Source organism: Sebastes umbrosus, chromosome 18 (assembly GCF_015220745.1).
Source record: "Sebastes umbrosus isolate fSebUmb1 chromosome 18, fSebUmb1.pri, whole genome shotgun sequence".
Classification (NCBI taxonomy): domain Eukaryota; kingdom Metazoa; phylum Chordata; class Actinopteri; order Perciformes; family Sebastidae; genus Sebastes; species Sebastes umbrosus.
This window is the reverse complement of record NC_051286.1, coordinates 7825771-7848768: the sequence shown is the minus strand read 5'-3', so window position 1 is coordinate 7848768 and position 22998 is coordinate 7825771. Positions and strand designations below refer to the sequence as shown.

Below are 22998 nucleotides of genomic sequence, written 5' to 3'. Positions count from 1 at the left end.
TGGTACTATCAGGAGTGCTCCAGGGGTTAACCCACCCTAACCTTTTCTGCTAACCCTGCACCAGACGTTTGGTTTCTCTTCGGATAGTTGTATTAGAAAGCTCCACTGACTCCTTTGTTAGCCTGGACTTTTATATTATCAGTTTAACTTTTTTTAAATTAAAGTTTGCAGGATTTTGTGAGGCGTTCCTGAACAGTGTTACTCTAACAAAAGTTTTTTGTGGGTTCCAAGGAGGTTTGAAACTTCCCGTAGCGTGCATTGATTTCTGGAATCAGTATCCATTGACAAGTTTGCAAGTTTTCATATTTTTGTTCATCCTTCAGGGGTAAAAAACACTACAAGAAACAAAGAATCAGAACGCCACTGCTCAATGCTAAAGTTTTATAAACATTTATGGTCCTTCGTTGACTACAGGTGCAGAATACTATTTAAAAAAACTGAATCAATAAAGCACAAGTTAACTCAGAACATGGTATTATCTGTCTTGTCTGACATGTCTTTGAAGGATATTGTATTTTCCGTATGGCTAAATATCATGTTGGAGTAAACAGTAAAGTGTTACTGTGTGTTGGAAATATAAGACAAGTCATGTTTGGAAAACATTTAAAACCTCAAGCAAATCCCATTCATATGCAGCAGTTACAGTTTGTGTTCTGTGACTGTTCACATGGTAGTTTGCTGTAGACTCTCAGTGCAATGACGTCGTTTTACCACAAAATTACATAAGTCTAAAGTCAATATAAAATATAATTTTATATAATAGATATTTCCTAAACGTTTTGTTTGTAATAACATGTTTTTAAATATTTTATCTGCATATTCCAACCAAAATAAATTGGTAAACCTCTCATTAGCCTTCCTACAATAGTAAATTGTTACTGGCCTATATATAATAAGATTACTGTAATTTATGATATTTGCACTGTGTTGGAAGACACATTTGTGAACACCAGGAACCTTGACTTCCACTTCACAATGAAGCATTTTCAAGAGGCCTGAGGCTCAAAACCAACTTTGTTGGCAAAGGGAACACAACCTGCACCAACCACTGATGTTAGTTATTTGTTTGGGTAGCTTGAGGAGAGAAAGCATGTTCACAAATAAATGAACCGGACAGAAAGACACATTTCTGCTTATTAATTCAGATATTGTTCACTTGACATCATTATTGTCCCACAAGAGGAAATTGTTTTTGCAACACGGCAACATAAACATCCTCTGCTACCCATCGCTACAGGTACATTATTTCAGTATGGGAGATGATTTTTGCCTTTTAATTAATAGCATTTTCCTTCCTTAAATCTAATAATAAAATGTAGTTTATTATAAATTTATTGAGCTTTAATGACATTTTAGAATTGTGTTCAGGTCACTTTCAGTTGGAAAAACTAAAATCTTCCACACAGCTCAGTATTTATGATGTTTCTTATCACCAAGCTGAATCAATGCACCACTTGCTGCATAAGTCTGTTAAATGTATTCATTACCTGGTGATTTCTTTCATATGAGGTTATTTAAAAAATAAAAAAGGTTTTCACTGCAGCTCAATGACACAGAAACCTACATATTGTCTGACAGACCAATACAAGTTTTTTGGGGGGTTGTAGCTTATTTATTTATTCATTTAATTTGATTTAATTGTATTTATTTATTTAATTAATTGATAGCTAAATATTTTAGTTTAAGCATTTTAATATATTCCTGTCTTTAACAAAAAATTTAAAGCATTCATTAACACAAATCAACACAAAATGAACATTAAAATATCCTCCAGTAGTTTTACACTGAGGGCCTTTATAATGTTTAACACTCGTCCTCGTGATGACCGGAAGCTGCCTGCAGTTAATTAGTTAATTAGTTAATTAGTTACCAAAACGTCACGTGTTTCTCTTCCGTGTTTGTTGTGTTGTTTGTTGTTTAGCTGTCTCTGGCTCGTTGTTTGTTTATTGTTCCAGCCAACCTGTCGTTGTTGTATCACTGATGCTCAGCAGCTTCCTGTCTTTGTTGAGCGAGAATCGCTCGCGGACATGCGGGTGCTGAACTCTGCACCTGCGTCACGCGGCGTTCCACTCCACGGGTCACACTGAGCCCGCGGGACATCTTCATCCTCTTCCACCTCCTCTTCCTCTTTCTCTCTCCTCCTCTTCCTCCCTCTCTCTCCTCCTCCTCTTCCTCCCTCTCTCTCCTCCTCCTCCTCTTCCTCCCTCTCTCTCTCTCCTCTTCCTCCTCTTCCTCCTCCTCCTCTTCCTCCCTCTCTCTCCTCCTCCCCTTCCTCTCTCTCTCTCCTCCTCCTCCTCTTCCTCCTCCTCCTCTTCCTCCTCCTCCTCTTCCTTCCTCTCTCTCCTCCTCCTCTTCCTCCCTCTCTCTCCTCCTCCTCCTCTTCTTCCTCCACCTCCTCTTCCTCCCTCTCTCCTCCTCTTCCTCCTCCTCCCTCTCTCTCCTCCTGCTCTTCCTCCCTCTCTCTCCTCCTCCTCCTCTTCCTCCTCCTCCCTCTCTCTCCTCCTGCTCTTCCTCCCTCTCTCTCCTCCTCCTCCTCTTCCTCCTCCTCCCTCTCTCTCCTCCTCCTCCTCCTCTTCCTCCTCCTCCCTCTCTCTCCTCCTCCTCGCTCTCTCCTCCTCCTCCTCCTCCTCTTCCTCCTCCTCCTATTCCTCCCTCTCCTCTTCCTCTTCCTCTTCCTCTTCCTCTTCCTCCTCCTCCTCCTCCTCCTCTTCCTCCCTCTCTTTCCTCCTCCTCTTCCTTCCTCTCTCTCCTCTTCCTCCCTCTCTCTCCTCCTCCTCCTCCTCTTCTTCCTCCACCTCCTCTTCCTCCCTCTCTCCTCCTCCTCTTCCTCCTCCTCCCTCTCTCTCCTCCTGCTCGTCCTCCCTCTCTCTCACCTCCTCTTCCTCCCTCCCTCTCTCCTCCTCATCCTCTTCCTCCCTCTCTCTCTGCTCCTTCTCCTCTTCCTCCCTCTCTATCCTCCTCCTCCTATTCCTCCTCCTCCTCCTCCTCTTCCTCCCTATCTCCTCCTCCTCCTCTTCCTCCCTATCTCCTCCTCCTCCTCTCCAGCTCCCTGTTTTCTTTTTATTCTTTCTCATTAGCTTTCTCTCTCTCTCTACTTGTTCTTTCTCTCTCTCTCTCTCTCTCTCTCTCTCTCTACTTGTTCTTTCTCTCTCTCTCTCTCTCTCTCTCTCTCTCTCTCTCTCTCTCTCTCTCTCTCTCTCTCTCTCTCTCTCTCTCTCTCTCTGTGTGTCTCGTGCTCTCCCGTCATTAGCAGACCGGCTGTAGATCCACCGCAGAGAGAAGCGTGCCCGCGAGGCACGAGGCTATTCCCCCATGCGCGCGTGCGAGAGAGCGAGGGCCGGAAAATACAGCCAATTATCTCCCTGGAATAAAGCAGGATCCATCATGGTGTGTGTGGCTAGACTCCAGACTACTGATATTTTAAACCTTACAAAGATATTTAGAAGCCTATTAAACATTATTTTTAGTTTTATTCTTATCATTTTGAATTTGGATCATGGACTATACATGCCATATATTCGTTAACGATTTTAGAGCTGCAACGATTAATCGATTAGTCGTCAACTATTAAATTAACCGCCAACTATTTTGATAATCGATTAATCGGTTTGAATCATTTTTTTAAGAAAAAAAAAAAGTCTAAATTCTCTGACCACCACAAATGCTTAAAACACATCCTGTGCTATACAAGCAAACCTTATATTTCAAACCAATATTTCTGATTTAGTGCTGAAACTATTATTCTATTGTTATTTTGATAATGGTTCAAGTCATTTATCAAGCAAAAACATCATCAACATTCTGTTTGCAGCTTCTCCAGTGTGAGGATTTGCGGCCTTTCTCTCGTTTAATAGTTTAGTTCAACTATTAAATTAATCTGCAACTATTTTGATAATCAATTAATCGGGTTTGACTCATTTTTAAAGAAAAAAAGTCAAAATTCTCTGACTCCAGCTTCTTAAATGTCAATATTATTACATAATATTTATACCTTTCTTTTGTCACATGCAGTATATTAATCCACATTGCTGTTCACACTGCCTCAAATACTCGCTTTCAAACCTTAACACACATTAAGGATGCGGCCTATTTTGATCTTTACACATGAAAACCATGCATCACCTTTTCATGAGCTAAGAAAAACACTCTTTTCTGCTTTGTAACAATACATACAGTATTAAATGCTGTATGTATTTTAGGGCATAGGAGAATTATTTTAACCTATTAAAGAACACTTAATCCTTTAGATGATAAATCTGGAAAAATATGATCAAAAATTGAAGATACGTGTCTTTCGCTGGAGGTCTGGTCGGTTCCCAGCCTGTATCATTCTTCTTCACAGTATAGTTAACATAAAATATGTTTAAATAATATTTGAATGACAACTTAAACTGGAAAAGATTGTGATATCCTTCTGCAACAATTAATCGATTAGTTGATTAAATTAATCACCAAAATAGTTGTTTCTGATTGATCAGTTTGTCTTTTTTTTAAGAAAAAAAAAAAGTCTAAATTCTCTGATTCCAGCTTCTTAAATGTGAATATTTTCTGGTTTCTTTACTCCTCTATGACAGTAAACTGAATATCTATCCGAGACATTTGAGGACGTCATCTTTGGCTTTGGGTAACACTGAATGACATTTTTCACCATTTTTGTTTTGACCTTTTATAGACCAAACAACTAATCGATTAATCAAGAAAATAATCAACAGATTAATCTACAATGAAAATAATCGTTATTTGCAGCCCTAAACAATTTCAGTAGGCTATATCTTTAACCTCCATGTCAGCAATAACAAAAGTATAAGCCAATTTAAAGGACTATTTAGCATATTTTTGACCTATAAACTACAAGTGTGGTGAAGAATATGACTGAAAACTTGACTACTCATTGATCATCACTGCATATAACGATTTTGCCTTTTGAATATCACTGTTTCTTATGACTTCCACATACTTTCCTCCCTGTAAAATGATGGAAGGCCAGATTATGATAGATTATTATCTAGTTCAGGTTAAAATTAGTTGCTTTTTATAATGAATATCTCAAATACTTATTCTTATTTTTGCTTTGTTCATTGATCCATGTCCTCACAATGATCAGAAATGTACTGTCTGCTGCAGTGAATTATTAGTTAAAATTAAAATAAAAATTAAATTTAATGCTTTTCTTCAATTACCGTTAATTATATCTTAATGGTTTTTTTTTTTATGTTGCACCTAAACCAGTAAGACATTTATGTTGTGATGAACAGACACATTTAAATCAGAATGACTAGTAAAGATGCTCGGCCTGTGAATTTGAACCATGACACTGAATATCACAGTGAGTAAAACTATTAGTGTTGAGGTCCAACTCCAATTTCAGTCATTCAGAAAGTTGCATTTTCTTTTAAAACCCCCAGATGTAAACTATTTCACTTACATGTTTAAAGGTAAATGCTCTAACATCAGCTAGAGAATAGCATGTTTTACATTTTGAATGGATTGAACTGAAACCTTAGTGGGACTCTAGTGGAGAAAAGGCGCCGGCTGCACTCCTCGCATAATAAAACACATGGTTTATTATCAATGTGATAGAAATGAAATCACTGGACAATTAGAAGCATGTCTACCCATCATCAGCACCATGACAACAGCTCTAGAAGAACAGAAAAACACTGGATGAGTCCTGCCCCCCCCTCCACCCTCCGCCCGCCGGCTCACAAATCACAAATAAATAGGCCTACTCCATGGTGCACCTATTTACACAACCATCCATTTAAATTAATATAAATAAATATTTACACACATAAATTAACACCCTCCCTCCTCGTACTTAAACAAACCTGTTTCACAAATAGAATCAGCCAATCTTCATACCCACAATGCTTTTCTGTGTGACGACAAACACACACACACTCTCATTCAGACACACACACACACACACACAATGTTGTTTGTTGGCTGCTCACAGCATCTCAGTCTCACAGGATGCAGGCAGGGGGAGCGAAATGGATGTAACACAGTAACCATCATGTCCTCAGGGGAATGAAAAGAACGTAACACAGATGAAACATCCCTCTGTGCTCTCTGACACTGGCCCACAGGTGTCTTCCTCTGCCTCTTTCTCTCTACCAAGCCTCCCTCCTCTTCCTCTTCCTCCTCGTCTTCAGCCCTGTGTGTGGCAGGTCAGTGGCAGTGGTGTAAAGCTAGAAGTAACGGTGTATAACGCCTCTGTCTGTGTGTCTGCCTCTCGTCCGGCTCTCCGTCTTCGCTTCATTTCCGCTGCTTCTCGTCTTTGTCGGCCTTGTTGCCGCCGTCCCCGTGCCGGTTGTTGGGAGGGTTGTTGAGAAACATCTTGTCGAGTCCTTTGAGAGCCTCGGTGAGGTAGTTCTGGAGGGTGGTGAGCGCGGCGCAGATGGCGGGCGAGCCGAAGCCGTGCGTGATGAAGGAGAAGTGGGAGAGGCAGCTCTGGATGCCGGGCTCCAGGATGGGGCTGGGCCTGGAGTTGCCCAGGGGAGTCCGGTCCTGGGCCAGCAGGTCTGTGAACTCCTTACACAGCTGTCTGCAGGGGACAAGACACAACGAGACGTCAGGAGGGAACTCTGGTTTACCCAAAATAGAAACACCACTGCTGGTAGTGGACATTCAGTACCTGTCAGTGATTTCCAAACATCTTATCTATTGTTTCTAACAGTTATTAGTGGAAAGGCTGACACCGGATTTTGACTACAAGATAGCAAAACCTCTCTGAAAACCAATAATTCTATAACTTGCAACTCTAATGCAACAAAAACATGATCAAAACATCTCTTTAAGTTGCCTTCAGCCAATATGTAAATAATCAAATTGCAGAATATCAGAGCGCAATGAGTGACCAATATTCACTTGGTATTAATAGGGGTGTCGCGAAACACCAGTATTGATGACAGTTGTGATAGTTTTAAAAGGAAATATTGCTATCATGTTAGTAATTATGATAATATCGTGTAGGTACTAATGTTAGGCATAGTGGATTTTTAGTTTTTTTAGTTCATCTGGTTGCCTTTTCACTATCCATCAATGTAATTGTTCTTTTTGTACACGTTGTGGTTACAGACTCCCTCCACCACTGGTGTTTTGAGTGTAATTAATTTGCCAAAAAAGAGACAAAACACACAGTAAACAACGTTAAAGATGAATTTGACTGATGGCATTTAAAAAATATATATTTTCTATAGATAGGCTATCTCAATAATATTGTTATTATGATTTCTTTTGGCCATGATAATCTTGTAATGAACTAAAACACCTATCGATACCGATACAGTATACAGTATGTGCATCCCCTGCCTCGCTTAAAACCTCCGGAAATGCACCCAAATCAGCCTCCACCAACATCTTACTGAGATGCCTCTGTGGTGGAAACAGTCTCAAGGGAAGACACTAAGGGATATTTTGCAGCATTAGTTGCAGATGTTCCTGCAATACATCCTCAAACTTACAGAGCAACATGAGTTACAAGCTCACAGTTCTTTGGTGCTTTAACTGCAACGAGGGAAAACAAGCACATTCACTTTAAGCTGCATTTCAACAGTATTCTTGTTAGTGTGGGAAAGAGGATAAAACAGCATTCGGATCATCACTGAAACCCAGACTGATAAAATTCTGTCAGATGGTTCAGCAGCTTGTGAATGACCCCACATTTAAGATGTTAAACCAGATTTCATTGGTACAATTCTGTAAAATCTCCCTCAGCCACATGGTGCAAACTGTTGACCTCCTGCTACAGCCATTCTCTTTAAATGTTGTCTGCCCAATCAGGATATTTACAAGAGAACAGAGAGGTTTTTACCCCACTGTCTAACTCTAACAACTTGTATGACAAAAGCTATCCCAAAGGAAAATAGTCCCCCTGATACTTTTCCTTTTTAACCCCTTTAAGTGATGTTGTGTAGGTTGTATCCCATGCCAACAAAGTGTAGTCCACTTTCTTTCATCTTTTCTCTTTATCTCATTTTGTGTCATTTCCAAAATGCTTTGGGAAAAAAATCAGAGGGAAAAGCAGGAACTTGCATCAGATGCAATCAGCTGAAACAGTATGCCTATACCAGGACAAAGTGGCACTGCTGAGAGAGTAAGAGTTTCTAACTGAAAGTAGTGAGAGTCTGTAATTCTTCTGGCTGAGGTTGAGACTATAGACTGTGAATCTATGAAGAAGTTTATACTTTTTTTGTCCATCAAAAATCTAAAGCAAAGCTCTTTCTTCGATTCTGAAGACCAAGTGAAAATGTTTCTGCTTCTGACTCCATTGGACACCCTCTCATCTTTAAACACCTACTTCAGTCCCGATACCGATACCTGGGCTTTGGATATCGGACGATACCAGTGTTTAATTAATAAGCTGTATGCCTCACTGAGTGGAAGTGACTAGGATCATTGTTTTATGTTTAAGGAAACATCAGGCCTCATTTAAGTATTGCTTTCTTAACTTTGTAAAGCCAAATGGAACAAATAAACACACAGATATAAATTTACTGAATTGTTATTTATCATTAAAATAAAAGTTGATCCCCAGCAACTTGGTAAAAAAATCTTCAAAATGAACAGGAATTATAATTGAAGTGTAACCCTTTTTAATGCAGCAATAAATTGCTCAAAACTTAAACAGGAATTAAAATTCCTGTATATAATGTATATAGTATATAAACACAAAATTGAATTGAATAGATCAGCCCCATTGTCACCGATATCCGATCCAGCTATATGAGTCAGTATAGGCCCGATATCCAATATCGGTGCATCCCTATACTCAATATCATATCATTTATGTTTGACAAATTACCTTCAAGAATGAGAAAAAAACATTACCACAACTTTAACAGCAAAATGCACCCAGAAATACTAAAAGTCAACAGCACTGTCTGGAAAATGAAGTGAAACTGATACTAAAAGCAAGAAAGCTGTCTGGTTTGAGGCCTCCACATGAAGAGCATATCTTTAACCGTTAATAAATGTAATCTGAGACAAGAGGTCATCGAATGGATCTTCACTCTTCACAAGCAACGGTGAAAGAAAAACCACGTCTTCACCTTGTTCTCCTTGTTAAATTTTTAGCAAATCATCCTCTGGTTTTAGGCCCACATTTTATATTCAAGAGACCCCTTTCTCTCTCTCTCTCTCCCTCCCTCTCTCACTCTCTTTCTCTTAAATTTGTACTTGCACGCCCCATGCACACACACACACACTCACACACACACACACACCCTGCGAGCGGCCTAAGGGCAGAGCTCCAGCAAATGAGTGACAGGCTGTGCAGGCCGAGCCCAGCTGGGGTTAGGGGAGTAGAGAGGAGAAGCCGCCACCCCGGGCTACACTCAGGGCTCTCGCTGTTGTTTTCTGACGACTTGAAACACTTCACTGCTAAATAATGAATTTCTAACAGGCAGCACCGACACACAGTATTGGAACAGGTTTGAATCTGAGCATCAAACATCCACCACCGAACACACCGTACATACTGAGTACATTACACACACACACACAGGCAGATGGTTTATGCAGTGCAGGCCAGCAGACAGCAGCACTATTTATGCAAGCTAAAAATACAAGCTTCCTGAAGGGGTCTTTGTTAGATGCTTTACAGCTCTGCTTGCAACCTTTTTTTTATCTCATTCAGGGGGATAAATGGACGTAGAACAGGATTGCTCATTAATTGGCTTTTTTCGGTCAGTGTAAAAAATAGGCAAAAAATCCAAAGTGTGATTTAATCCACATTTATAAAATCACCTCTCCTACCCTGGTTTCTTTAAAGAAAATCTATGTTGCTCGGCTGCTAAAAGTAATCACAGAGGATCCCGGATTCAATTCCACAGTTTAACGGCCATAAAAATGGATTAATATAAGTAACTTTTACGAGGAGAACCAGTAAAAATGGATCGCCTCAAAGACCAGAAGCCGAGGTCAAACATACACAACCTCAGAGCTCGTATTTAATAATGTCTGTGTGTCCAGCATCAAATAAGGATCGTGTTGAGCTAAAGGTTATTTAATGCCTTGCTTCTTCTGTTTAGCCACTATAAGACTCTTGACTTTTACTGCGTATTTCTGCTCATTTCTTAAATGGTTGAATTGAATTTAACTGCCCTCGTTTTTCAGTGTGACAATTTTTTTCAATCAGCCATTTTCATTACAGGTTAGATCCATATCCAGTTTCAATGCGTTTCATTAAGAAAATCTCACTCTCCTTTTTTAAATGTCAATGCCATGTTCACTGTGGCACAATGGACTGCGTGTGATATAGAGTATAAAGCGCAGAGGATACAGGAGAGCGGTTTGCACCCTCGGGGAGTTTTTAGAGGGGCCACAGAGGCCCCGGGAAAATGAGACAGAGAGTTTTAATTTCACCATAATTTCATTCAGCACAATTTTAACTACTTGCAGAAGTGTCCTGTTTTTCACCCTGTATATGTGTGACAGTTATGTAATTCAAATAAACAGCAACATTTCCTAATGGCACCCTGCTGGAACTGTAAAACTCTGTCAAACAGGGAGATTCTGAGCTATAAATATATGACTGTTGTGGATCTTTGGGACATTTAAACAGCAGAACATCTGCTGTGTTAGAACAGAAATGTCTTGAGACTGACTGGATGTTTTTGTAAAAGTGTGTTTTGTTGTGAAAAAAACATCACGTTCTCCCTCTTTACCCAGCACTCTGTGTTGACTGACAGATATGTATCAGGGTCATGACCTTTGTCCTCTTTATTCTCCATGGTGCTGTGCTCTGGTTGAATATGCCTAAATACCTAAATTGCTCGTTTATATGATTAAACTACTCATAATGTTATTACCACCTTTATCTCCCTATATGCCACTCTCCAGACATGTATTATACATATTCTATGACAGACAACATCCTTTATAAGGGAACAGAATCTAATCAAACTTTGCTTTCTGTGTTGACAGACAGATATGTATCAGGGTCATGACCTTTGTCCTCCTTATTCTCCATGGTGCTGTGCTCTGGTTGAATGTGTCTAAATACCTAAATTAAACTACTCATAATGTTATTACCACCGGTATCTCCCTATATATGTCACTCTCCAGACATGTATTATATATATTCTATGACAGACAACATCCTCTATAAGGGAACAGATTCTAATCAAACGCTCCATCAGACTCAATTTGCTCTATCTGTTTTATATCATGTTTATTTTTGTTTATTGTATATTGGTAGAAATTCAATTTTTTATTTTATTTTATTTTTTTTTTTATTCTTATTTTATTCTAACGTTTTTTTCTATTCTTTTGTTATTATACTGTTTAACTTGCACCAACAATACCAAAGCAAATTCCTAGTGAATACCTCTTACACCTGGCAATAAACACGATTCTGATTCTGACTCACTTTGTCGCCAGCAGCATGTTTTTCCGCGTGTGCAGCTCGTTGGGGTCCGCGTGCTGCCGGTTGAGGTACTCGCTCACAGCTTTGGTTGGGAACTCCGTCTCGCAGATGTAACCGAAGTCCCGAGCCAGGTGGACCGCCTCACCTGGAGGGACGGTACAGGTGAGGTTATAGTCGATGGAAATATAATAGAGACAAAACAACAACAACTCCACCCAACAAAAACCTGCTTCTTTTTCTGTTTCTATGAGCGTCTAGTTCTAGAACGTAGAGAACGTTCTAGTGCGTCATCCTTTTACGCACCGATATCCCTCCGCTGTCATCCTCTCAGGTGATGCAAAAACAATAGAAAATGGTAAATTCTCACTGTTTTATTGTGGAAATCAACCATAGATGCTAATTACCTCGTGTTCGTGATTATTAAAAAGAGAGGTTTTTTATTACACTTCTGAACACAACATTAAAATTTAGACTCAGTGAAAAAAATAGTCCCAAAAGGCTAAAAATAGGTTATTTGTTCTGAGTAACTTCATGACTTTCTGAGTAGATGAGTAAATCCTAGGTTGAATAAACATATTTGAACTACATTTTTAAAAAGACATATTCTCCCTATATATTACCTGGTTGTCCTAATTGAAATGACCACATTTATGGGTAATATTATAGAGGGCTACATGTATGAGAAACAAGGCCCATATGGAAAATATACAACCGGCTATAGGCCCAAACTGCAGCTTTTAATAAAAGAATTAATCATTTAATGTAATTTAGTAACCCCAGTCCACTTCTCTCCATGTCTTGTTAAATATTTATTTTTCTGACATTATATATTCTTGCAGCCATTTTATGAATACAGGATCACTGTCATTTGACAAGCCTGTAAGGTCATGACCTTTGTAGTACCATTTTTTGATCGTGCGTAATTGTTGGTGATGTTGAAATCACTGTCAAAGGTAGCAAATAAAATGTTTGTCTCACAGTAAAAGAGTATATTTCTGCATATTCTGTATTTATGTAGTTAAAAACAGTGAATCACCTTCTACTAGAGATGTTAGTAATGTGACGTTGGCAGCTTTGCGTCTCCCAGCAGGTAAATTGAGTCCAATCTTCTCCAGCTTTTCTCGCAGACATTTCCCACCGTTTTTGGACTTTGCTCTGCAGGAAAAAAAAGGAAACTAATTAATGTAAACTGAAGTAGGGCACATATATTTAGACATATGTCTTCTCACAGAGCATTAGCCTATATTAATAAATGACCAATATGTGCTTTAAAGTTTGGAAACTTTATTAAACAGTCAGCTTGAGCTCCAGTTGGTCTCCAGAGGTTTTTGTTAATGTTAAATAGAATCTATATATGAGATAAATGGCAACCGATTCACACTGTTCAGGGTTTCATTAATAGATTTATAGAGCCAGAAGCTTTTTTAAACATGCACACAGTTATTTTCTTCCATGCTCTGAGGCTGCAGCAGTCATACCTTCTCAACACGCCCCCCAACAAGGAGGCGTTGAGGCACTCTGGTGGAGACAGTCTCCTCTGCACCTCCCCTACGGTCACTTTGTACTTGGAGGTGGAGCTGAGCAGCGACAGGCGGCCCGGTACCGAGCAGAACACCTCGTTAATGTTGACGGAGATGCCACCGATGAGGCCGTCCTTACCGAGCATCAGAGAGCCCATGTTCTTGTGCGGCATGGGCACTGAAAAGAGGGAAGGTTACATAATAATTAAAAAAAAAATACAAGGAGATTGTAATGGCAATTTTCATATCTGCAGTTGACACTCCAACACCCCCGAGGAGTAGGCCAAAGTTAACACTGTACCTTTAGATCAAGGGTGCCCAGTCTTTTCCCCTTGAGGGCCAAACCTGAACTCAATGGTGGGCCATGGGCCAAAATTAAACACCTATTGTATTGTATTATTAAGATGCAAAATGCTACTAGGATCCCAAGTTCCCATGTATACTGCATTAAAAAAAACTGCATGTTTTCCCCAAAACTGCATAGGATTATTATAAAGTGGGCATGTCTGTAAAGGGGAGACTCGTGGGTACCCATAGAACCCATTTTCAGTCACATATTTTGAGGTCAGAGGTCAAGGGACACCTTAACAAATGGCCATGCCAGTTTTTCCCCACCAAATTTTAGCCCAACTTTAGAGAGTTAGCCTCCTTCCTGACAAGCTAATATGACATGATATGGTACTAATGGAGTCCTTAGATTTTCTAATTTCATATGATGCCCCTATCTTCTAACCATAAACCCGAGCCTGGTACGGCCTCCAAAAGACAGTAAAGTCGGTTGCGCATTTAATGTCGCGCAACATTCTCATTACGATATTATCGATTTTTGATTGGCTCGCGCTCTCAAATCATATTAACCACCTCCCCGTCCTCTCTCCACGGCCGGTTTAAAGGTCCCATATTATAAAAAGTGACATTTTAATGTCTTTTATATTATAAAGCAGGTTGAAGTGATATATAAATACTGTGAAAGTATCAAAACGCTTTATCCACAGAGAAATACACACAGCCCGTATTCAGAAACTGTGCGTTTGAAACAAGCCGTTAGGATTTCTGTCCATTTGTGATGTCACAAATATACAATATTTAGACCATTTCACAGTTTTTAATGTAAACATTCTAAATGTGTCACAGTTTATTTCCTGTTGCAGTGTATGTGAATGACATCAGCTGACAGGAAGTAAACATAGACCCAAAGTGTTGCCTAACAACGCAATTCTGTTGCAATTCCCTTGAAATGCGCTAAAACGGAGCGTTTCAGACAGAAGGAAAATACAGGTATATTCAAGCAGACAGTATGAGGAAAATAAAGTTTTTTTTGAGCATTACAGCATGTAAACATGTTCTAGTACAAACACAAAACACAAGTATGAACCTGAAAATGAGCATAATATGGGACCTTTAATGTCGCGTGACATTCTCATTACAATATTATCGATTGTTGATTGGCTCGCGCTCTCAAATCGCATTAACCACCTCCCTGTGTTCTCTCCACGGCCGGTTTAACTCCCACCACCAACCAGCAGCACTGGATGCGCCTTCATCCTGCGTGTTAATGCGCACTAATGGTGTAAAATAAAGAGAGATGCATGCATGCGTAGGGGCCAGTGTGAGGGGGTTTGGTTTGATGGCTCCACGGGGGATAATACCGCAGATTAGCTCTAAACGAGCTCACGAGATCTCCGTGAGCGGTGCCATTTATTACATCAGCGGCTTAAATGCCCCGCGGGGAGCTTCAGTCACTCAACATCCGGTAACTAAATCAGTTCACATCATCAGGGCGGCAGCGTGGCAGCCTGTCAGAGACTCACTCACTGAAGGCTGCTGCACTCAATATATACCGGCATCGTTATAACCAGGCGCACAGATACCTCATCCATGGGCACCACAAAGAAACCCAGATGAATGGAGCAGAGGATAGACCTTTATAACAGCCTGGAACATGGAGATGTGACGCGTCTGGTCTGGTTTTCATCCAAATTGTGGTCTTTTTAAAGGTCCCATATCGTGCTCATTTTCAGCTTCATATTTGTATTTTGTGTTCCTACTAAAACATGTTTACATATTGTAATGTTAAAAAAAAACTTTATTTTCCTCATTTATTCTGTCTGAATATACCTGTATTTACCCTGTCTGAAACGCTCCGTTTTAGTGCATTTCAACGGAATTGCAACAGAATTGCATTGCCTGGCAGCAGTTTGGGTCTATGTTTACTTCCTGTTAGCTGATGTCATTCACATACACTGCAACCAGGAAATAAACTGGGACACGTTTAGAATGTTTACGTTTAAAACTGTGTAATGGTCTAAATATTGTATATTTGTGACATCACAAATGGACAGAATTCCTAACGGCTTGTTTCAAACGCACAATTTCTGAATACGGGCTGTGTGTATTTCTCTATATATTGAGCGCTTCGATACTTTCACAGTTTTTATAAAGCACTTAAACCTGCTTTATAATAAAAAAAAATACATGAAAATCTTACTTTTTACAATATGGGACCTTTAAGAGCGAGACTGTAGTTCTACGCACCATGAATCATCATAATTCATAAGACAATAAATTATACAACGGCATAGGGAGGAAAGAACACCTAAACTTTACCCTTTAAAAAATGCCAAATTATGTTTTTTTTAAATATATATATTATGGGCTATTTTTTCTGAAATTTTGTTGTTTTAATCATATTAATAGAATTATTGGCAACCTTATTGAGAGCTCAGACAGCAGAGTGTGTGTGAGTGTGAGTGTGAGTGTGTGTGTGTGTGTGTGTGTGTTACCTTTCTTAATGACTGATTGATCCAGGATGCTCGTTCCGTTGGTGTCATCAATGGTCTGTTAGAAGCGAGATAAATACAAAATCATTATAGTCTGCTTTAAACAAGAAGATCCATAATGTAATAATGTGAAACTCATTTTTAGTTTTTTTCCACAAATTCTTAAATTTCCTTAAATTGTTTCCACAGAGCAAACAAATCTGATTTATTAATACAATCCCTCTTTTTTTATTCATCATGACGTGACTCATTTATAGAAGAAGCTGCTCTCACACATTTAAAGCCTCATTCATCATCATCATCCTGTGAGATAAATTCCTCTCTGAATAGACCTGCTGTTTGTCATCATTGCTGCACGCTCGTATAAAAAAGATGAAGCATAAAAAAAATAATAGAAGTTGTTAAAACAAATTTAAATGGGGTTAATAAATGCATGACACAAATACGGAAAGCCAGAAATGAGAATGTAATGTGGAGGTTAAATGGCAAACAATTCGTGATGGTTGTGCCCTGAGGGGAGACGAGGGGAAGATGAAATCCTACACAGCTCACCATAAACTCCATTTCACCAACACTGAGCTGGTAACTGGACTTATTGGGTGTATTATTTTGTACCTTGGCAGCAAAAAAATAAAAAAATAAAAAAATAAAAAAAATAATAATAATAAAAAAAAAAATGTCTATATTATTTTGTAAAACAAAAATGACAACCTTCAAATTGCATGAATAAAAATACAACAATAAATATGAGCATGGATATAATAATAATAATAATAATAATAATAATAATAATAATAATAATAATTAAAAATAATAAATAAAAAAACCCCCACAAAATTGGATTGATTTAAAAAAAACAAACACAAAATTGGATAGATTTAAAAGAACACAAAATTGGATAGATTTAAAAAAACACAAAATTGGATAGATTTAAAAAAAACACAAAATTAGATAGATTTAAAAAAAACAAACACAAAATTGGATAGATTTAAAAAAACACAAAATTGGATAGATTTAAAAAAAACACAAAATTAGATAGATTTAAAAAAAACAAACACAAAATTGGATGGATTTAAAAAAACACAAAGTTGATAAAATATTGCAGAATCTTCTCCAGACTTTTCTGCCTCAACATTAAGGTGAATTTGAAGTCACATAAGCAACGTTTGAGCTCCATGCAGCAATTTGTGTGAATTATTCCACATATCAGCATCTTCTCATCAAAGAAGATGTCTGAGCTCTCTGCAGACAGTTTGTTTCGCTGTGGGCCATTTGCGTTCAGGCTCCAGCTGCTGGGAGAGTCCATGCAGCCCTGAGGGAGCTGCTCTGAGGTCACTGACCTCAACTCTGAAGCCACAGAGACAATGAAGGAAGACGACTGCCAACAATTACCAATCCGTTTCATCCACTGTGTTCTTTTTAATTAATCTACTTTAATTTTGTTGCAGTATTTCATGCCATCCAAATTAGGTTTATATACCTGGAGTTTGTTTCAGTTAAACATAATAGTGCTTTACTGTAAATGTGAATGGTTACATTCATGATTATAATACATACATTTTATATCTAATATTGAGATAATATACCATAAATTGTAATAATGGCATATTGGTCCTGCAGTTTTACCTTTCTCGTCTGTTTATATTTATTTATTCATACTTTACCTGTTTTATTTACTTTATAACTGTGTGTGTTTTACCTGTTATATGTTTTATCTGCCTCTTTTAGTCTTGTCAAGTGTTTGTTTTAAAGCACTGACCAGAAGTGGCAACTGTGAATCTCGTTGTATTTAATACAATGACAATAAAGCTGTCTATTCTATTCTATTCTATATAATGATCCCAATATCCTCAATATAACATGGACAAAAAAAAACTAAAATGAATCCTAACTGGAACAGGTGCAATATGTTAAATGCACTTTAACTCTTGTAAATCTCAGCTGTGATCTGTCACTGAACATTATTGAGATAATATACAATAAATTGTAATAATGGCATATTGGTCCTGCAGTTTTACCTTTCTCGTATATACATGGGGGGAAAAAAACTAAACTAAATGAATCATCATAATTAAAACAGGTCAATATGTTAAATGCACTTTAACTGGTGTAAATCTCAGCTGTGATCTGTGACTCTTTCTTGGTTTTTTTTCATTGACTGGATTTTGTGAAGTTTTATATATGTGCAAATAAATAAAAAAAATAAAATAAATAAAAAAAATAAAATAAAATATAAATTAAATTAATTTGAAATAATAGTCCTTCTCATCATCATATCTTTAATTAAAGTAAATAAATTAAAAAAAAAATTAAAAAAATGTTAAATACACTTTAACTGGTGTAAATCTCAGGTGTGCTCTGTGCCTCACCTGGACGTCCTCCATGCCGTGCAGCCCGTGCAGCAGTCCGTCTCCCATCCCGGAGTCTAGTCCCGGGTGAGCGGAGTGCAGCAGCACGTCCGGCCGCCTCACACCGTGTGTGTAATCCCTCCGCGGGTCCAGTCCGGACAGTTGCGGCAGCGAGGCCCGAGGCTGAGCGAGCAGAGCCGAGCTGTCCATCCGCTCTCCGGCCGCATCCTGCCGCTGCCGAGCACCCCAGGCGCTCTGCTGGCTCTGGTGCAGCGAGTTCAGGGAGTACGGGTCGCTGACGTGGGAGTACGGGTCCTGGCTCTGGTAGTGAGCGAGCGGCTGGTAAGGTGGCGGGAAATACGGAGGCTGGAAGTCCGAGGATGGCGCGTGAGACAGCGGAGGCGCGCTCGAGTAGGGTCCCCCGTGCGACACCGAGCCCAGCTGGGACAGGCGCGAGCTGTGGCTCGAGACGCCGTCATGCCGGTCCTTGGAGAATAGAATAGAATAGAATAGAATAGAAAGCTTTATTGTCATTGTATTAAATACAACGAGATTCACAGTTTGCCACTTCTGGTTCAGTGCTTTAAAACAAATAGTTGACAAGACTAAACGAGGCAGATAAAACATAACAGGTAAAACATATAACAGATAAAAACACACACACACACACACACACACACACACACAGTATATAAAGCAAATAAAACAGGTACAAAATATAACAGGTAAAACACACACAGTTATAATAAGACAAATAAAACAGGTAAAGTAGAACCCCTGCTTATATTGTTATCCACCAACTTGACTTATGTTGCATTTTCATAACGTCAAAGTCTGTTTGCGCATAAATGGTTCGTGCCAAAAAGTGTCTCCAGAATAGAATAGAATAGAATAGAAAGCTTAATTGTCATTGTATTAAATACAACGATATTCACATTTTGCCACTTCTAATCAGTGCTTTAAAACAAATACTTGACAAGACTAAACGAGGCAGATAAAACATATAACAGGTAAAACACACACACATTATATAAAGCAAATAAAACAGGTAAAACATAAAACAGGTAAAACACACACACAGTATATAAAGAAAATAAAACAGGTAAAACATATAACAGGTAAAACACACACACAGTTATAAAGTAAATAAAACAGGTAAAATAGATGTAATAAATAAATATAAAAAAGAAGTGTTACACTAGAAGTATAAAATATAAAAAATAGATGTAATGTAAACAGAGGTAATTGCACTTGTAAAATAGGGTAGATGTAATAAATAAAATGTAAACAAAGGTAGTTGCACTTTAGGTGTATATTGCATCAAGGATATATTGCACAGAATAGAATAGAATAGAAACTTCTGGTCAGTGCTTTAAAACAAATACTTGGCAAGACTAAACGAGGCAGGTAAAAGTTAGATTTTGAACGGATAAAAAAAAAAGTGTGATTCATTTGCGATTAATTGAGATTAATCATTGGCAATTATGCAATCAATCACCGTTAAATATTTGAATCGATTGACAGCTCTAATTTTTATATCGCAATTTACTGTATATCATAATACCTTTTCTTGAAAATCACATGAGAAACTGTTTATGGGTAAATAAAAAAATAAGACAGGAATGTCTGGTTGCAAATAATCCTGCAAATGAAATGACAAATCAACGTGTTTCATCATAATGATGCAAAATTCATATAAAAATCCAATATTGCTTCAAAGACTTTTTGATTTGCAATACTGCACACAATGGCCTAATACACTGAAATCACATTGATATCAAAAGGTCAAATATATACATATATATATACATATATATATCTCATATAACAGGTAAAACACACACAGTTATAAAGTAAATAAAACAGGTAAAGTAGATGTAATAAATAAATATATAAACAGAGTGTTACACTAGAAGTATAAAATATATATAAAAAAGTGTGTGCAGAGAAGAACAGAACAAATCAACTCAAAGCAGAAGCACATTTTAAGGAAATAAAACCACATGGAGGCCTATAGGACCAGGAAGCATTTATTACAGCATATTGCCTCTGGTGATAAAGTAACTGGCACTAAATCTCCTGAACAAAAAGCACATAAGTTCAAGTTTATTAGTCATATGCATTTAAAAGTACAGTGTACAGTGAAATGCAATGAAATGCATTTTACCCTGGCTCTCTCTCAGCCCTTAAAATCTATAAATAGTACACTAGATAAATACTACAATAAATAAGACAATACCTGAGAACAAAATTATAAAACAATTGAAAAACATCCATAAAACAATCCACAGCTCTGCATTCATTTAGTGCTACTGTTCAGTAGTCTGACCTCCTGCCTGAGGGTAAAAACTGTCTCTGAGGCGAGAGGTCCGAGCATAAGAGCCTGGAGGAAAAAACGTTACAGCCTAATTCAAAATTTCTAACAACGAACAAAGCTCCTATAGCAATGTCTGGAGAATCACCATTTGCGCAAAGTTGAAATGGTAAATATCAACTTCTGCCCTCCAAGAGGCGAATCAGAGTCCCTACATTTTACCTGCATAGAACGCTTTTGTCCATCAGTCCATCTTGTTGCTAAATAATAATAATTAATGTGCTGCTAAAGACATGTAAATCCAGAGGACAGATGGTCATTTTGTAATGGGGTTATACTATGAATAATTGTGATATGTTTTTTTTTTTTGTCTGATGGGTCTTACTTGTCTGTCTGTCTATATGGTAACAGTATGTCTATTGGATGTGTGCTTTTTCTCAAACTGAGCTGCATGCAAAATTAATTTCAGTGCAAACTGACAATAAAGTTGTATCGTATCGTATAAGAGCCTGAAGGAAAAACGTTATTCAAAATGTCCCACAACGAAAAAAGCTCCTATAGCAATGTCTGCAGAATCACCATTTGCGCAAAAAGGAATTGTGAAAATGTGAAGGGATGGGAACTCACCGCGGTGGAGTAGGAGTGGACTAACATTTGTAAACCCTCTGGTGGTGTTGGTGTCAAGAGCAGGCTTGTGGTAAAACGGCAGCAGGAGAGTAGAGATATTGGGCCGAGATAGCCAAACTCATTCCAGGTGGAAACAGCGCGTTCTAGAATCTACAGCAGGTGAAAAGCAGCGCGTTCTAGAATCTACAGCAGGTGAAAAGCAGCGCGTTCTAGAATCTACAGCAGGTGAAAAGCAGCGCGTTCTAGAATCTACAGCAGGAGAAAGCAGCGCGTTCTAGTGTCTTGCAGGTCTATAGAGCTCCAGCAGAACCTTCCTTCCTCCGCCCGGAGCTGCAGCCGCCGCTCTGAGTGTGAGCACCGAGAGCCTCCGCCTCTATACCCCCGGTATACGGTGTAATTGTTATTCATGACTTAGAGACTTACAGGAATATTAATGTGCGCGAGGCAGGGGGACTTGGCGACACTTGGAGCGTGAAGCTTCTCTCTCGCGCAAACTGATGAGTGAGTGACGTTTAAATTCCGTGGAGAGCCGAAACGACGCGCGAACAGCAGGAGATGGAGAAGAGAGGAGAAAGCGAACAGGGTGGTGACCAGACCTGTGAGGAATTCCCCCATCACACAAAAAATACGCACTTTAAGGGGGGCCTTTTTTATTATAGGCAAAGTCTGACGCAAGGAAGACACACTTTTCTTGCCATTTATTTATTTATTACATCTACCCTACCTGTTTTACAAGTGTAATTACCTCTGTTTACATTACATCTATTTTTTATATTTTATACTTCTAGTGTAACACTTCTTCTGTTTATATTTATTTATACAATAAAGCTTTCTATTCTATTCTATTCTGGAGATACTTTTTGTACAAACCATTTATGCGCAGACTTTGACGTTATAAAAAAGCAACATAAGTCAAGTTGGTGGATAACAATATAAACAGGGGTTCCTGTAAAGCTCACTTATGACACTAATACCACCAGGGTCAAAGGGTCTGTTCCAACCAAACAGACACTTTTACGCACACTAAATACCTCCACAAACACAAGATCTCCATCACTCCAAGACATTTAACCTAAACTGCAGCCTGCCAACACAACACGCACACACTGAAGAATACACACAGAGTAAACGTTGGCTCATGTGTTGCAGCTGCCTTTTATTAGCCTTAAAAGGGTCAAATCCTCTTATTTCAATTAAGTAGTTTTTAGTGGAAAAAGGGCACTTTAAAGTCAACGTTATGTATGTTATTTAGAGTAAAAAAAAAATAGATCTCTTAAGGAGGAATTACACGTTTTTTTGTGTGTCCACTTGACCCAGGTAAAAAAAAAGTATACTGCAGCTTAAAATGAACTAAAGTGCACTTTTTGTAAGTAAACTGATACACTTCTAGTATAGTATACACGTCTAATGAACAGAAAAGTACACTTTAATCAAACATACTGATAGTGTATTAAAAGACTGGGAAATAACTTTTCACAAGTACACTAATTTACCACTATAAGTATTTGTAATTATGTATCCTATCTTAAAAAGTACACTGAAATACAGTTTTAAAATGAACTTACATTAAAGTGCACTTTTTTTTGTCAGCATAAATACACACTCAGCCTCGTGCCAATGTAAGACGATGCAGAAAAGGCTTCCACCAAAGTGAAATTCCGTGCGTAAAAACACTTTTACGCACACAAAATACCTGCACAAACACAAGATCTCCAGTCACTCCAAGACATTTAACCTGAACAGCAGCCACACACTGACGAATACACAAAGAATAAACGGTGGCTCATGTGTTGCAGCTGTCTTTTAAAGGCTTCCACCAAAGTCAAATTCCGTGCGTAAAAACACTTTTACGCACACCATTTGATGCACCATTTTGATTTTTGGAGCATATTAAATGTATTAGGAGTGTTTTTCTTTTCTTAATTTGTTTACATAAGTTGCACACATCTTTAAAAAAAACAAAAAAAAAACATTTCCAGGACAAATTGACATGAGAAAGTTTCTTTAAAAACACAATCTATGTTCTTTTTTTGTATTT

At 38.4% G+C, this 22998-nt stretch overlaps 1 protein-coding gene across 3 annotated transcripts in view; it reads right to left on the bottom strand.

Annotated features, from left to right (window-relative positions):
* Window positions 1–5541: 5541 nt before the first annotated feature.
* The window catches only part of tfap2b (transcription factor AP-2 beta), a 25477-nt gene continuing 8020 nt past the window's right edge, over window positions 5542–22998 (bottom strand). For 2 of the 3 annotated variants that reach the window (XM_037749881.1, XM_037749883.1), the window contains exons 2-7: window positions 18041–18505; window positions 15675–15729; window positions 12850–13069; window positions 12408–12526; window positions 11375–11516; window positions 5542–6547 (exon numbers count right to left, since the gene is read on the bottom strand). In XM_037749881.1, the coding sequence (XP_037605809.1) occupies window positions 6259–6547; window positions 11375–11516; window positions 12408–12526; window positions 12850–13069; window positions 15675–15729; window positions 18041–18505 (1290 nt within the window). In that variant the 3' untranslated portion in view covers window positions 5542–6258. Of the gene's footprint in view, window positions 6548–11374; window positions 11517–12407; window positions 12527–12849; window positions 13070–15674; window positions 15730–18040; window positions 18506–20960; window positions 21759–22998 lie in introns of those variants that run through there. The other variant, XM_037749882.1, reaches the window with a different exon arrangement.